The 15,287-nt window shown below is 55.3% G+C and overlaps 7 protein-coding genes across 7 annotated transcripts in view; 3 read left to right on the forward strand and 4 right to left on the reverse strand.

Moving 5' to 3' along the window:
• Positions 1–664: 664 nt before the first annotated feature.
• Positions 665–2,724, reverse strand: PpBr36_04228 (uncharacterized protein; the record flags this gene model as incomplete). The annotated part of the gene is made up of 3 exons (XM_029891391.1): positions 665–1,800; positions 1,861–2,261; positions 2,360–2,724. 3 exons carry the CDS (start codon positions 2,722–2,724, stop codon positions 665–667), a joined length of 1,902 nt encoding a protein of 633 aa, XP_029749445.1.
• Positions 2,725–3,214: 490 nt separating this feature from the next.
• On the forward strand, positions 3,215–4,223 carry PpBr36_04229 (uncharacterized protein; the record flags this gene model as incomplete). The annotated part of the gene is made up of 3 exons (XM_029891392.1): positions 3,215–3,242; positions 3,313–3,641; positions 3,729–4,223. 3 exons carry the CDS (start codon positions 3,215–3,217, stop codon positions 4,221–4,223), a joined length of 852 nt encoding a protein of 283 aa, XP_029749446.1.
• A 439-nt stretch (positions 4,224–4,662) lies between these two features.
• PpBr36_04230 (uncharacterized protein) lies at positions 4,663–5,964 on the reverse strand (the record flags this gene model as incomplete). The annotated part of the gene is made up of 1 exon (XM_029891393.1): positions 4,663–5,964. The coding sequence occupies one exon, from the start codon at positions 5,962–5,964 to the stop codon at positions 4,663–4,665; it is 1,302 nt and encodes a 433-aa protein (XP_029750278.1).
• Positions 5,965–7,003: 1,039 nt separating this feature from the next.
• Positions 7,004–8,799, reverse strand: PpBr36_04231 (uncharacterized protein; the record flags this gene model as incomplete). Its single annotated transcript, XM_029891394.1, has 2 exons — positions 7,004–7,121; positions 8,054–8,799. The coding sequence occupies 2 exons, from the start codon at positions 8,797–8,799 to the stop codon at positions 7,004–7,006; spliced, it is 864 nt and encodes a 287-aa protein (XP_029750277.1).
• A 1,651-nt stretch (positions 8,800–10,450) lies between these two features.
• On the forward strand, positions 10,451–12,186 carry PpBr36_04232 (uncharacterized protein; the record flags this gene model as incomplete). The annotated part of the gene is made up of 2 exons (XM_029891395.1): positions 10,451–10,489; positions 10,552–12,186. 2 exons carry the CDS (start codon positions 10,451–10,453, stop codon positions 12,184–12,186), a joined length of 1,674 nt encoding a protein of 557 aa, XP_029750280.1.
• Positions 12,187–13,152: 966 nt separating this feature from the next.
• PpBr36_04233 (uncharacterized protein) lies at positions 13,153–14,385 on the forward strand (the record flags this gene model as incomplete). Its single annotated transcript, XM_029891396.1, has 1 exon — positions 13,153–14,385. The coding sequence occupies one exon, from the start codon at positions 13,153–13,155 to the stop codon at positions 14,383–14,385; it is 1,233 nt and encodes a 410-aa protein (XP_029748967.1).
• A 646-nt stretch (positions 14,386–15,031) lies between these two features.
• Positions 15,032–15,287, reverse strand: part of PpBr36_04234 (uncharacterized protein) — a gene marked incomplete at both ends in the record, with an annotated part of 481 nt that continues 225 nt past the window's right edge. The window contains one exon of the mRNA XM_029891397.1: positions 15,032–15,156. Within this exon, the coding sequence (XP_029750282.1) occupies positions 15,032–15,156 (125 nt within the window). The remainder of the gene's footprint in view (positions 15,157–15,287) is intronic.

Below are 15,287 nucleotides of genomic sequence, written 5' to 3' on the forward strand. Positions count from 1 at the left end.
AAGGAAAGTAAGAATGTGAGTAGGTATAGTCGTCGCTTACTTACTACTTGGCAACATCTCAAGTGTCCAAAAAAAAACTATCGAGAATGTAAAGTGATACAGTAATCTCCGGCCCAAGAACAAATATTTGTTGTTGAAAGCCAACGTTCACGTGAGACGTTCCTGCACATTGGGTGGTGAGCGCTCATACAGACGCAAAGCAGGCTCCAATTCCGATTTGTGGGACTTTTTTGTGTTTGGGGGATGGAACTGTTGCTTCGACAAGGCACCGCTTTGGGAGTGATTGGCCAGATATCACAGTGGTTCATCGCGGCATAGAGGCGAGAATCATATCAAGGACTCATTTTCTGGGGTTTAACAATTGTTTCTAACCAATAGAAATGACAAGTGAACTACTTTTCGAGACGGACGAAGCTCTAGAGTTAAACACTTGCAAATTAGGAAAAAGATGCTGGTGTCATCACCGTAAGAGAACAACCGATTTGGTGCTGCATTGCTGCCTGTTCTTGTATTAACTCATGAATTACTAGATACCCACGATTAAGCTCATAGCCATCATCACTGTTATCTTGCTGAGAGCATCCAGTCAAAGCTATTTTCCCACATTATTCTCCTAGTAACTGCAAACACTCAAATCTACTACCTACGTGTCGCGATGAGCATGTTAACTACCCTGATCGCCAACAATAACCAGAGCGGGGGCGTCATCCTTGCTCGCAATTCTTCTAGTCCCAAACTTGCTTTTGATCTTTTGCATCAACATTCCTAAACCCCTTGCCCGGGGACCCTCGTCTGCCCCGACGAATCTCCGCACCAGGAGATTGAACAAGCCGCCGAATCCCAATGCGATGGCAGTGGATGAGAATATAATGACGTTGTACGGCATGCTAAAGTCGGGTGTTGGTAAGCTGAGAAGAAGCGACGCGGTCCTGAGGTTGGCGTTCCTCGAGGCCGAGGAAGAGGATTGATTGCCGTTTAGGATGGTTATGACAGCCGATGCCACGTCGAAACCCCTGTTGGCGTCGGGCGGATATTCTGTGTACCTCAAAATTGACTTCTCAAAGTCGTATGTGAGAAAGACTGTCGAGGCTGGAGGGACGCGCATGCGGACCTCGACCTGCGACCCACGTGCGCGATCAAGGGCCGGCCGATAGTAAATCTCCTGTATCACCCTGTCGTCCCCTTCGGCTTGGGACCGGCCAGCCGAGATGGTTGAACCCCTTGAATCAATCTCCGAAGCTGCGACTCGGGCAGTCAGAGTGTGTAGGTAGATGCGCATGAACCAAGGTAGGCTCTCCATGTAAACAAACTCAATCTGCTTGTCCGGGCTCGGGTTGGTAAAAATAGTCTGCACGCCACCACGTTCGGCACCATGGCCTGTCAAGCTGCGCTCGGCGTACAGAGCTGGAACCTCAGGCTTCAGCAAGCCCCGGGATTCGTACTCGGCACCCGGCGAATCCGGATGGGCGGCAGACTCCTGACTCGGCTCGACGAGTACAAGGTCGACGAGAGCGCCGTCATCGACCTTGAAGCAGCGCGATCGACCGTCGGGGTTCTTGATCTCGTGGACACCTTCCGAAGTGTACACGCTGCGGCTTTCGGGGATCTGCATGCATACTGGGGGCACATCGCTGTTGGCCAAGGGGCATGCACCCTGCATCGACCGCCCAAACACCTTTGATAATGTCCAATCCTGATGGGCGGTGTAGTCTGCGGGGAAGCAGGTATGCTCGTCGTGGTAATCCTTGGTGGTGTCGCATTTGAGCTCCTCGCTCGGGGGAGGGCGAGGAATGGGGTTGTCTGGATTTGGTTAGTGCGTGCGTGTAATGCCTTGTGCGGACCGGTGGGATGAAATCATACCACGGGGTCGCTTCGCCCGATCCAGGTCCAGGACCATGTCAATGGTCTGCTCAATCTCCAAAACGCAACCGCCATCCTCGCTACAGACGGGCCTGACGTCAATCGCCATGCTCTGCCAGGAGGCGTCAAAGAGCTTGTGACCGTCCAGCAGGGAAGCGATGCCAGCCTTGCCCTTGCACGGCAGCAGCTTCAAAAAGGGGGTAAGGTTCTCCGTGCAAACAACTTCGCGGGGAAGAGTGCCATAAAGGAGATGCATGTTGGCAGCCGTGACGTTGGGGTGGTCACCCTCGGGCTGAAAAGACATGACGGGTCGGGTAGTTCGTGTGCCATCGATAAAGTTGAGAGAGGCGCAAAAGAGGCCAGACAAGGCGTTTGTCAACATCAACCATTTGCGATCGGCCCTGATGTTACCAAGCGTTTCCTAAATTAGCATCACTGGCAACCAATAAGTCCTGACCAGACAAGACAGGTCCATATCATATCGGACGAATCAGCCTACTCCTCTTCTGTGTTCGCGTCAAGCCATGCCCACAGCTCGACACCAGTGCCGCCCTCCCGAGTTCCATCCCAGGGCCGGGCGCCCCAGCTCTCAGCATCCCACCGTCCAAGCCCGAACCTCAAATGCAGCTCACGCGTGCCGGCATGTTGTAAAATCTGAGCAACGGACCGCGGGAAGAGTCGGTAGTTGTGCGCTTCAAAGTCTGTGAGGGTCGTGTTGGCGCGAAAGTTGAAACTGGCGAGTAGTGCGGATAGGGGTAGTGGGCGAAGTACTAGCTGCTCATGGTATTGGGCGACGGCGAGGAGGGGGAAGAAGAGGAAAGCACACAGTGACTGCATCGTGATGCCGAGAACAAATCGTGTCATCGCCTTGACCGCCCCATCCGCGGCTGTATAACAAAGTACCCAAGGTCGAGGAGGTGCGCGATGGTGGCTTTTCCCTCTGTCGTTGTCCGACAAAACCGACGGTTTCGAAAAGCTTCGAGACCCTTGCGTCCCTGAGGTAGGTGTCATGTCAGCTCCGCGATCATAGTACCCCACAATTCGATCTGCAAGGCTCCCATATGATTGGCCAGAAAGCTACCGCCTTGCTGATGCCCCACCAAGTAGCGGCTTCCAGATTCCAGATTCAATTGAGCTGTCGCGGTCACGTCCAAAATTTCCGTAGGCTGATGTTCGCAGCCGCAAATTCACACAGCTTAACAGCACTCACTCATCGCCTCTCAACTTCAGTTTTGCGCCGCTCTGCAAAACTCTATTATTGAGACTCAAAACCATCAGGTGCTGTCCATAACATCCACAGCCAACCCTCGCCGCTTGCTTCAAAACTCGAGTCAGAAATCACTCCATCGCAAACATGGCGGCGGAGCAGAGAAAGCTTCTAGGTAAGCCCTGTTATAGCACCGCATCTTCCCTATCTGCATGCCAAGCTGACACCAACATGCCCATTCACAGAGCAACTCATGGGAGGCGGCGTCGCCGCACGCCCTGCCCAAGTCTCTCTCACCGACTCCAAGGTTTGCCGGTCCTACGTCGCCGGCACATGCCCTCACGACCTTTTCACAAACACACGACAAGACCTCGGCCCTTGCCCAAAAGTACACTCGGAGGCGCTCAAGGTGGAATACGAGGCACTACCGGAAAAGGAGCGACAAAAGCTAGGCTTTGAGTACGACTACATGCGGGATCTGCAAAAATACATCGACGAGTGCAACAGGCGGATAGATGCAGCGCAGCGGAGGTTGGAGAAGACGCCCGACGAGATCAGGCAAACAAACGTGCTGGTAGGTCACAGACATTCCTCAGCTAGCATGTACCACACCTAGTCCATGGTGGGTGACTTGCCACTGACACTCTTTGGTTATCCGCAGCTACGAACGATATCCGACCTTCAAAACTCGATAAACTGCGGGTTGGTTGAGGTCGAAATCCTTGGGGAGTCGGGCCAGGTCACGCTCGCGTTGGACGAGTATGTGCGCGTGCGCCAGAACCAAGCGGCCAAGGCCGAGAGGGAAAAGGAGCTCCGCGCACTTGCCGACACGGGCGGGCCTTCAGGCCATCAGAAGCTACAGGTGTGCGACGTCTGCGGCGCATACCTGTCGCGCCTCGATAACGACCGACGACTGGCGGACCACTTCTACGGCAAGATGCACCTCGGGTATGCTCAGATGCGGAAGACGTACGACGCCTTCCCCAAGGAGCTGCGTTCGAGGGGAGGAGGCGGCGGCAGGATGCCGTTGGATGACCACAGCCAATCAGGGCCTGGAGGCTATGACGATGGCTGGAAGGGCCCCAGAGGGCCACGGGCAGGCGGCTATGGCGGCGGCGGCGGTGGGGGCCGTGGTGGTCGTGGGCGGAGGTGGTGAGGCGCCTTGTATGCCTTGTTATTCCCAGTTCTGCGGGATGTATTGGCGTTTAATGGAACCATGTTATATAGGCGTTCAGGATGGACGAGCGATACCTAAGCTGATTTGTTGTTTTGGGGCAGACTCCCAGGGGCATCTGTGCATGATAATGAGCTTCGTAGGGCGCAGCATGGTTTTAGTCGACTGCGAAACCATGGTGCTTTTTTGTTTCTTTTTTTTTTCTCCCTAATTATAATTTTTTTTCTCTGCCTTGCTCAGCTATGTGGCATACATTTCTTCACGGTCGATCCTTTTGGAGCGAATAATATCAGCCGAAGATACTCCTAGAAGCACAAATCTTACTCTGCACAATGTCGCTATATAGGTAGACCAAGACTTTCATGATCACAAAAAGATCTCCCGTTGACCTTTGCTTGATATCGTCAGTTATATCTCGAGCCTAGGCGGCCGCTTTATCTTCAGCCTTTGCTCTCGCGTCCTCGGCTTCAACCTCGTCATCCCACCGAGCGTTGGGGGCCAGCGGCGAGAACATCTTGACGGGGTTCTCGCTCTTCTTGGTCGTCTCCACCGCCACCGCCTTGGGTGCAGCTTTTGTCGACAGGGGTGGGAACTCGGCTTCGTTGTTGATGGCCGGCTTGGAAACCTGCTGGCCGTTGCGCCCGCCACCTCCGCCGCCGAAATCCCCGCCACGGCCACGCCCGCGGCCTCCCCCACGGCCGCCGCGGTGGTTGCTGTAGCCGCGATCCTCAGAAGCGTCGTCCCCGTCCCCGGTGGCATACTTGCTACCCTGAAGCCCGCCCAGCCTGCCGGAATGGAGACCCTTAGACCCCCTGACGCCGCCGTTGGCGCCTCCCGTGAACGCCCTCCTGTCCTCCTGCTGCGCCTCCTGCTCCCAGGCGCCATCCTTGGCGCCCATAGCCTTGAGCTTCCTCTCGCGGTTCCTAGCCCTCTCGTCCTCGAGCCTCTGCCGGTCCTCCTCGGCCTGGCGGCGCTTCTCCTGCTCCGCCGCGCGGCGCTTGCGCGCATCCTCGGCGCTGCGCGCCATGGCCATCTCGTGGTCGCGCTCGTCCCGCTGCGCTTGGTTGTGCCGCCGCATCTTCTCGGCCGACGCCACCGCCATGGCCGCCATCTTGGCCGACAGCTCCTCGTCCGTCAGCTTGGTGCGCGGGTTCGCGCCGGACTTGAGGCGCGCCTCCGACGTCACCGACGCCGGCTTGACGGGCGTCGTCTGCTGCTGCTGCGCCGCCGCGGGGCCCGTGGGCGCGTTGGGCGGGGGCGCGTTGGGATCCTCGTCGGCCGTCGCCGAGGGCGTCGCGCTGCTGCCGTCCTCGGGCGCGGCGCTGGCGCTGCTCCCCTCGGCAGGCTCAGGCTTGTTCGCTTGCTGTACCGCCTGCGCGTGCGGCTTGCCTATGCCGCCCCCGCCGCGGCCGCGCTGGCCGCGTCCACCGCGTGCGTTTGGGGAGGAGGCGGCCGGGGCATGTCGCGACTGGCCGAGTTGTCCGCGTGGCCGGGGCTCGTGGCTCGCGGGCGGATGCGGCCTGGCGGAGGCGGCCTTTCTGGGGGTTGGGTTCGGCGGCCTGGCTTCAGCGGGAGTTGGCTGGGTTTCGGGTGCCGATGAGGAGGGTTCGATTGGCGTTTGCGGCTCGGGCGCGACCACCGACGGGACAGCTTCGGACTCTACAGGCTCGAAATCGTCGAGGAACAGGTCGTCGTCCGTCCTGACGTTGAACTGGTCGTCCATGGCTGGGGTGTAGGATTGTTGGAGCTGTGGGTGACGTTTGGATCAATCCAGCAGACGATGATGATGATAATGATGATGATGGTGAGCTATGCGAAAGGCCAGAGCTTGAAAGAAACTAGTAGGGCTGCAGCGATGAGCAAATATCTATCTTTAAAAAAAAAGAAATTGCAGGTAATAGCTAAATGTTGCGGCGTATTTACACAATATATCCAGCTTCTGCTGCTATGTTGTACAGTAAATGTGTTTTGTCATTTGGTTGGAGTGGGTGGCGGCGCGGAGGGGTCTTTTGGTCGGTGCTTAGTGGCTTTTGCGGGGAACACCAGATCGAAACCGGACCCTTGGCAAATCCAGTGAACCCACTTGAATGAGATTCTTCGACTCCATTGGCCAATCGAATCAAGCTACTTTGGTCCGGGTTGGTTTGGTTCGAATTTCCCATCCCGAGCTGAAAATTCCATCTGGATTTTCCTGCAGGATATTGTGACTTGCTGCCCTACATGTCTACAAACCTTGTTGAACATGTGTTCGCTGATAGCTAAAATTTAAGCATCACACCACCATGATACAAAAAGCAGTCCAGTCGATTCTGCGATGCCCTAAAATCATTTTTATGTCTTCTCTATTTCACGTCTATTTCCACCTGAGCTCCGGCTAATAATCTGGTTCGAATTTCTTTGAAAGATGACTAAAGGTGCGCATATTTGACCTTCCTGGACGTGCAGAGTAAAAAACAAAAAGAAAAAAAAAAAGAAAAGAAAAAGGCTTGTGATGGCAAAGCAATGATTCCCACGATAATATTACAGTCGCCCACCCCGTATTTCGCATCTAATTTACAGAGCAGCAAGATCTCGATTCAAGAATACAGTGCTCTCAGTGTTTCCAAATATTATTCACTTCCAGGTGTGCACAGAAAAATCGATCAGCTCCAGCGACGACGCCACTGTGTATAAGCAGATAGCAGAGTGTTGGCTGTGGCGATTACAAACCCAAGTCTTTTGTTTTCGCCTGTCCGCGATCATCTGAATCTGTTTTCCAAAGGTCATTGCCACGACGAGGCGGCAAACTGCACGATGACCAGGTCTGCGCGGTCCCTCATCTCGGCCTCCCACAGCACCTGCTCGCGAAGTAGCGCATATGCATCGTCCTCGTCGCCAACTCTGGTCGGTCGGGTCGTGTGGGGTCGACCCAAGTCACGGGTAGGTGCACGAGCGAGCCGATAAGTGCTTTCCGCCAGTCTGCTATGCCTCTACCCGGCGTTGTTCCGGCAAGATAGACAGTCCGCTGGTGCCCGTGTCTGTTGCGCTGGGTTGCGTTGAGGATTTGGAATCGCGCCGGGGGTGACTCGTCTCTGGGGCAGCAGCGAGCTCGCAGGGCCATTGGATAGTTTTCACTCTGGGGAAACCGGCCGATTGATGAACATGCCAGCGGCCGATTCGTGGCGTGCTGTGATGATACGTAAGTCTATGGCGGCATCAAGTCGCTCATGTTGGACTTGTCGCGATGCAAAAGAGGGTTCCAGGTCTATTGTTCATGGTGGGTGGCGCAGGCGATATGCTGCATGCCTTCAATGCCGTCCGTCTTACTATGCTTTGCAGGGCCCATTAGTGTATCGCTCGCTTATTGGCTTTTGCTTGGCTCGGTTCCAGCGACTGCCAGCCGCAGCTTACTGTATTGTCGCTTGTCAGCTCTGCTCGAGTTTGCAAGTATAGACATGCGAAGAGTAATTGTTCCAACCGGGGAAATCTAAAGAACAAGAGTAAGATCTATGTACACTGGAGAGGTATCCGTCTAAAATCTAACAAGAAAAAAAAATAGGAAAAAAATAGAATTAGCAGTAGAAGAATGCAAACCAGAAACTCCAGGCCCAGGCACTCGGTATTCGTCTGCGTCAACGCCGAGAGAAAACTCATGTAGAAGAGACAAGCTCCTGGCTCTCTAACCCTTGCATGCAGCCTCCCCCATCCTACAGAGAAGAATCGTATGTTAGTCTATCAAGAACACGCCATCAACAAGTTCTCAAAAAAAAAAAAAAAAAAAAAAAAAAAGGTCATGGGAGGAAATAAAGACGGAGAACAGGGACAAAACTCACATGTTTCCCGCGTCGCTATACCTCGCGACAACGAAACCACCCTCGACGGCGATGCCAATCTTAGTGGTCTTTGGCCAGATGACCTGGGTGTAGTGGCCTATCTTGCCAAAGTTGCCATTGTCCAGGTAGGTCTGTATCTTGACGCCGCACTTGTAGTCCTTCTTCTCGTCGATCCACATCTTGGAGGCCTTGGCCATGGCGTCGCCGTCCATGATGCGCCCGGCGAGGTTCTCGCCCTTGCCGTCGCGGTCCTTGGCGTGCTCGAGCCCCTGGTTCCGGTCCGCCAGGTGCTTGGCCCACTTGCGCGCCGCGTCCTCGAGGCCCTTGTCCCACTGCATCGGGTCCCGCTTCTGGCCGTCCTTGACCTCGGCGCGCGCCGCGTTGTGCGCGTCCAGGGCCTTTTGCTGGTCGTCGCTCAGGTTGCTCTTCTTGGGCTCGTCTTTGGGCTTGGGGGCTTCCTTGGGAGGTTCAGGTTTCGGGGCCTCTTTTGGAGGTTCGGGTTTTGGTGGTTCCTTCTTGGGCTCGTCTTTTGGTTTTGGCTCATCTTTTGGAGGTTCAGGTTTTGGGGGCTCGTCCTTTGGCTTTGGATCATCTTTGGGAGGTTCAGGGTTGTTGGGCTTGGCGTCGTCCTGCACCGTGATGGCCGCAAGCGCCTTTTCCTGCTCCTCTGTGAGCTTTTGCGGATCTTTAACGATGACGAGGGCGCTGGCGCAGGTTGCGATGGTCAAGATATTGAGCAAGCGCATGGCTGCGTGTGCTTGCCAGCGTCGGCAGCAAATAGTTAGATAAATATAAAATATATGTATAAAAAAGTATAATAATTTTATTGTTCTACAGTCGTTGAAAGTCCATGGCCGGTTTGATGGTGTATAATCTGATAGCTAACTCCATTCTAACAGACATCCTTTTACAACATTGTGGAGACCAACGAGAGGGTACGCGATTGATATAAGGAAAGTGAGATGATAGGAATCATACATAGGCTTCGTCTTGGACGAGCTGAACGCTCCTCACTCACGGCCTTACTACACCCAACGTGCAGAGCCCCACAAGCTCGCTGCCGTCCCCGTGGAGTGATCCTCATCGCACTCAAGACACGGCGTAGTAACCCCGGATTTGTCCACCGTGCAGTGACCGTTGGTGGTGTGGTAGTTGTGCCCAAGTCCGAGACTTGATCGGAGCGTTAGGCAGAACTAGACGACAAGGTGCTTACTCTCAGCGAGGTGCCCGGCCCAGACTGTCGGCTGACTCGGGGTATTGTAGCATCTTGGCTACGCCCAGTATTGGGTAGCAAAAAGATGTTTTGCTGCGAATGCATTATTGCGGCGATGGAAATATGTTTTACCAAGTTAAAGACAAGATTCGATTACTGTAAAAGTCAATAAACGTTTGTCTCGGTGGTGCTTTTGGTCTTTTGCTAAGAAAAGTTGGTTTCAGACTTGCGGCACGAACAGGAAGCAATTTGCAAAAGTCCACTGGAGGCTGTAGGGATGTGTAGGGTGGAGTAAGCCGGTAAGCCAACGTCACAAGCCACCATGGTCTCGGCTCCGAAGTTTTTATTTTTAATTTCTTTTTTTTTTTTTTTTTTTTTTTTTCTTCATCTACCAGGGCAGTCTAGGCAGCTATACGTTTCCGCGGAAACCGCAGCGATAATCCGTCTCTGGCATGACGTTCGTTCATGATTGAGGACATGGAAATTCATATTGAGCCATGCTTGGTTGCTGCGAAATTATATCCGCGATTGAGCCACTAAGCACCACCATCCGACGTATAACCAGCGTATTCCCCCAAGGTCGACCCCAGCAGCATCAAGAGTGGAGGATGACTCCACTATCATGACCTCCAGGACGAGATCAGGGGTGTCATTCGATGGGCGAGCCATGGCTCAGTCAGCCGACACCACGACTTTCTCTCCATACCTCACCAATGGCCGACCAGATCTATGCTAGGGTTTTGGGGTAAAACGGGCAAAGCCGGGCCTCCTTTTTCTGTCGGACTTTTCGAGCAACATAATCATGTAAATGTAAGGAACAGTTGGTATGGATGCGAGCTTGACGCGACACGAGAATCTAAACATGGTCCGCCCACATGACGGGCAATACCGACCCGCGGACTCCGAAGCGTAAGCAAAAATATACGCTGCCGAATACGCCCTCGATTGCTAGGTATGCGCGTATATATAGTATATATCTTGGCTCACGCTTTCATCAGTTATCATGTACCAAGTTTCTTCGTCTTGTGTACTTGATCATTCGACGCAACTTGCACCACAAAGTTGTTTGCTCTGCAGTTTCCACCAATTGTTCATTCCATCCCGACTCGCCTAGCTATCCTGTGACCCTTGAGGCATCCGCATATGATGACTGCCTTCAAAACCGCCAAGCCCAAAGCCATCAAATGCTCTGGGAAAACAGTAATCCGCCCTCTTGGTCAATTGTAAGTTCGACGCCGCAGCTTCGTTAGCCACCCGTGACGCTTTTCCATTTGACGAGCCTCAGCCCGCTGCTGCGACTCTGGCTGACGTGCGAAACCCTATCCCGTGCCGCAGGGAGCAGTACCAGTCAGCTCTACACCTTCTGGACCTTTACGCCGGCACGTCGGTTGCGTGCAGATACACTGGACCAGGAGTCTCGGCAATCCTAGAAAGCAGCAGCATCGGGCCCGATGAGCGTGGGCTCCCGACCTGGCTCGTTCGAGCGGTAGCGGGAGTCGTTCGAGACCAGCCTCTGTTGCGCGTGGGTATTTCCGGAGAGGACTCGAGCCGCCCTCAGTGGATAGAACTTGAGAAGATTGAGCTCGCCAACCACATCAAGTACGTAGCGCAGAGCGCGGACCAGGACTCACAAAATACCCAGCAACCTCAGGATGAGTTTCTATTAGACGCCAAGTTCGACCACGTCGAGACGCGCCCTGGCTGGAGGATGCTGGCAACTCGGCGGCGGGCGGCCGACCAGACCTACTATCTTGACATCTTGTTTAGCTGGAATCACGCCAACATGGATGGCATGAGCGGGAGAATCTTCCACACGGTTCTGCTACGGCACCTCAACGCTTGCGATGCAGAGATGCAAGGGTCGCAGTCGATCGCCCCAAGACCAGAAGATACCTGGCCGCACCCGGTCTCCGCAGCCGTAGACCCTCGGCGCTTCCCGCAGCCGCACGAGCACCTCTTCGATATGAAGTTGACGCCGCCGTACCTCCTCAAGACGTTGGTCGAGCACAAGGCCCCAGCGTGGCTGATGCCCGACTCCATGAAGTGCGCAGACGCGCACTGGGCTCCGGTGCGGAGAGGGCCGCTCAAGACGCACTATGTCGAGTTTGGCCTCGCGCAGGGACCTCTGTCGGCCGTCCTCCAGCTCTGCAGGGAGCACGACACGACGCTCACCGGGCTGCTGCACGCCCTGACGCTCACGTCCATGGCGCTCCAGATACCCGAGTCCCAACAGGTCGCGTTCCGGGCCGAGACGCCCATCACGACCCGGCGCTTCATCACCAAGCCAGACGGCAAAGACGCGGAACACGAGTGGCTGGACCCGTACGAGACCCTGGCCAACTACGTGAGCTCGACCAAGCACCGGTTCGGGAGGCGGCAGGTCGCCGAGATCCGCAGGCTGCTGCACACCACGACGCAGCGCCCCACCAGCGACGTGAGCCGGGAGGCGCACCTCACCACGCAGCCGGCGGCACCGACAGCCGCGCCCGAGCTGCCGCGCGAGCTGGCCGAGGTGGTGTGGGATGCGGCGCGACGAGTGCGGCGGGACCTCAACGACTTCCTCTCGTCGGGCACGACGGACATGGCGACGGGCATGATGAAGTTTGTGGGCGACTGGCGGGCCGAGCACGAGGCCAACCTCGACAGGCCGCGGGCGTCGTCGTGGATGGTCACCAACATCGGGGTGCTGGACGGCAGCGGCGGTGGTGGCCGCTGGGCGATCGACAGGGCGCGGTTCCTCACCTGCGGCGAGGTGGTCGGTCGGGCCTTGAACGTCAGCACCGTCAGCGTCAAGGGCAAGGGCCTGTCTGTCGGGCTGAGCTGGCAGGATGGTGCCGTCGAGGAGTCGCTGGGCAGAGGGGTCGCGGCGAACCTGGAAGGCTGGCTGGTGGCACTGGGCAAACGAGAGAAATCAGGTTGAAGCGCGGGCTTTGCGTTCCAAAAGTGGACGGTGGACTCCGGAGGCTAGTAAGTAGTAAGTAACTATTCAGCCGGCACTGATGAATCTGTATAACATAAAGATGTTTGGTTGCGAACTTGCGGATAACGATTCTGCTTTTCCATTGATGGACGGCACGGGTCGACTGCAAAAAAAAATACAACGTACATTGCATTGCAGAACGGATGCGCGCATTGTTCCTGGTTGATGTTCTATTTAGCCGTCGGCTTGCGTTTTGTTGGCGAGATGTCATACTGGGCGCATCTCGCTTTATCTGCGACAAAAAAGATATCATCAATTTTTCTCGCGGCTCCTTATCGCGCAGACGCCCGGCACTGTGGTGCGGCATACTCAAGCGTAGCATCCTCCCATTTACAGTCGCATGATATACCGAGGTAGCAATATGGCAGGCCAGGGGCTGTCACACCCACCAAGGCGGGAGATGCTAACCGAGCTGTCATCGGAGCTTTATTAGCTTCAGGAACGGCACATGCAATATACCCGGGAGTGGGGGGATAAATCTGGCACGCCATTGACCATTGTCGGTTCCTGGCTCGGTATTTGTCCAACGACTTGGCGGGATTTCCTGCTGGGAACAGGACACCTAACTACTCTTATAATTCCGACCATGAAGATGGCGCGGAGTTGCTCATTGATATAGGCTATGGGTGTTCCTTTTTGGGCAAGATAGTACATGGTGGACAGGTTCTGCAGCTCCGAATCTTTGGGGTGTGCCGTCTCTTCACAACTTGGGACAAGACATGAGGCCTGGCATGGCTACTGTGGGCTTTTGAATCTTGGTCTGTGTGTCAATCCATTCCAAGGCCATAGAATATTGCGTTACGAGTAAAAAGATTTACCACTTTTTAATTATATTTGACAGTTTTCTACAAGAGCCAAATACCAATTTCATCACCAAGAGATCTCATTTCTCATCAACACAACACCATGACCAAAGAAAAATCCATCGGTGGCAGCATCGGCGTTGGTGAGGACCACGTCGCCGCCGTCATCCGCGCCATGGCCCCGGTAGACTTCTCCGCGGCGTTTGACAAGTCCGGCGTCGCGGGCAAAGTCATCCTGATCACCGGAGGGGCCTCTGGTCTAGGCGCGGCGTTTGCGCGCGAGTGGGCCTCGCACGGCGCCTTCATCTTCGTCGCGGACCTGGACGACAGACGCGGCGAGGAGCTGGCGGCCGAGCTGCGCCGCACCACCGGCAGCCCACACCACCACTACCAGCACTGCGACGTGACCGACTGGGCCAGCCAGGTCGAGCTCTTCAAGGCCGCGGTGCGCGCCAGCCCGACGGGCGGCATCGACGCCGTCGTCCCGAACGCGGGCATCGGGCACGACTCCGGCAGACCCGGCGAGCCGGGCAACTTTGGCGACCCGCTGGACCTGGACGGGGAGGCGCCGCCGCCGCCCAAGACAAAGGTGCTCGACGTCAACCTCACCGGTGTCTTGTACACGGTCCAGCTGGCCATCTTCTGGCTGCTCAAGAACCCGGCGCCTCAGAAGGACGAGGATCCAGAAGCGCCGGGAGCCCACGCGACAGACAGCGGCGAGACCAGCGAGGACAAGCAGAAACGCATCGCCAGGTGGCACAAGCAGCGCGACCGCCACATCCTCCTCATGGGGTCCATCGGCGGCATCATGCCGCTGGCGGGCTCGCCGCAGTACACGGCGTCCAAGCACGCGGTGACGGCGCTGTTCCGCTGCCTCCGCGTGACGTGCTTCTGGCGCGGCATCCGCGTCAACATGCTCATGCCGTGCTTTGTCGACACGCCCATGGTGCCCAACGGCGTCATGTTCCTGCTGGCCGGGGGCGGCAAGGCGACGGTGGAGGACGTGGTGGAGGCCGGGACGCGGTTCATGGCGGACAAGGACGTCTGTGGCAGGGCTGTGGTCGTGGGGCCGCGGATGAAGGTCGAGGACCTCGGGATCGAGGAGGGCCAGAGCGCGAGGATCGTAGAGATCGAGCCGGGCCGGACCAACACCGGCAGGGGTGGGGTTTGGCCCGGCAGCCAGGCGGCGTGGGAGTGCTACGCGCACGACTATGAGAACTGCGAGACGTTTGTGTACCGGTACACGCGGGTGCTGGCCGGGTATACTGTGCTGAGGGGGTGGGTGGGTTGGTGGAGGGATGTTTTTGCCCTGATGTTTAGAAAGTCATCAGCCTGAAGTGAGGGTGGAAGATAAGGATCTGACGGTGCATTGGGGGTGGTTACAGGGGTGTTAAAAGGTGTTTTTTTTTTTTTTTTTTTTTTTTTTTTTTTTTTTTTTTCCTTTTCAGGTAGTCTGCTCTTTGAAATGTAATCGTTCTGCACTCTGTGTGTTTCCATCTTTTCAGCTCTATCACTGGCTAGAATCTGCTCACACTATGTTTGAGCACAGGAGTACGACGACAAGATTCGGTCCCGGCCAAGAACTAGACTCGGAGCTATCTGCAAGTCTTTCACCGGCTGTTATTTAATTGATGCAATAACCCCTCGGTTGAAAGTGATTGACCAGTCAAACCAAAATCATGTTCTGGGACTACGCCACATGAAGAACAAATCATGATAAGCAAACAAGCAATATGAAACCCTGGCTATTACTACTGTAGTCCGTCCTACTGAGCATCATCAAGCAGACGCTGCTTGATCTACCGCAAAACTCCCGTCTGCATTTTAACCGACTACCGTTATTCGTCTCAGAACGTAGGGATGGCATTTGGAACGGCAAAAGCAAACCATCCAAAACTGATCCGGGTAATTCCCCAACCAGGCAACACCAGGAGAATTTCGCAGTTAACCGTTCCGGATGTAGTAACCGGTATGCAGCCACTTTAAGCTTCCCGCGTTCCCATGTCGCACCCGTATATTATGTTCGATTCGATGTCGTGGTCTTCATCCGTTGGTTGCCACATTGAGTGTTGTTGTAGCTGCTGCTTGCAAAGCTCATAGGCGAGAACTTGCCGACTTTATATGATATTATATCCGACTGAACTGCCGACACTAATCTCTTGTTTGATTAGCCCCGGCTGGCGAATGATATCAGATTAGGTATGGATGAGCGACATTTCTTTTTTCTTTTTTTTTTTT

The sequence above is a fragment of the Pyricularia pennisetigena genome, chromosome 6, assembly GCF_004337985.1.
Source record: "Pyricularia pennisetigena strain Br36 chromosome 6, whole genome shotgun sequence".
NCBI lineage: Eukaryota > Fungi > Ascomycota > Sordariomycetes > Magnaporthales > Pyriculariaceae > Pyricularia > Pyricularia pennisetigena.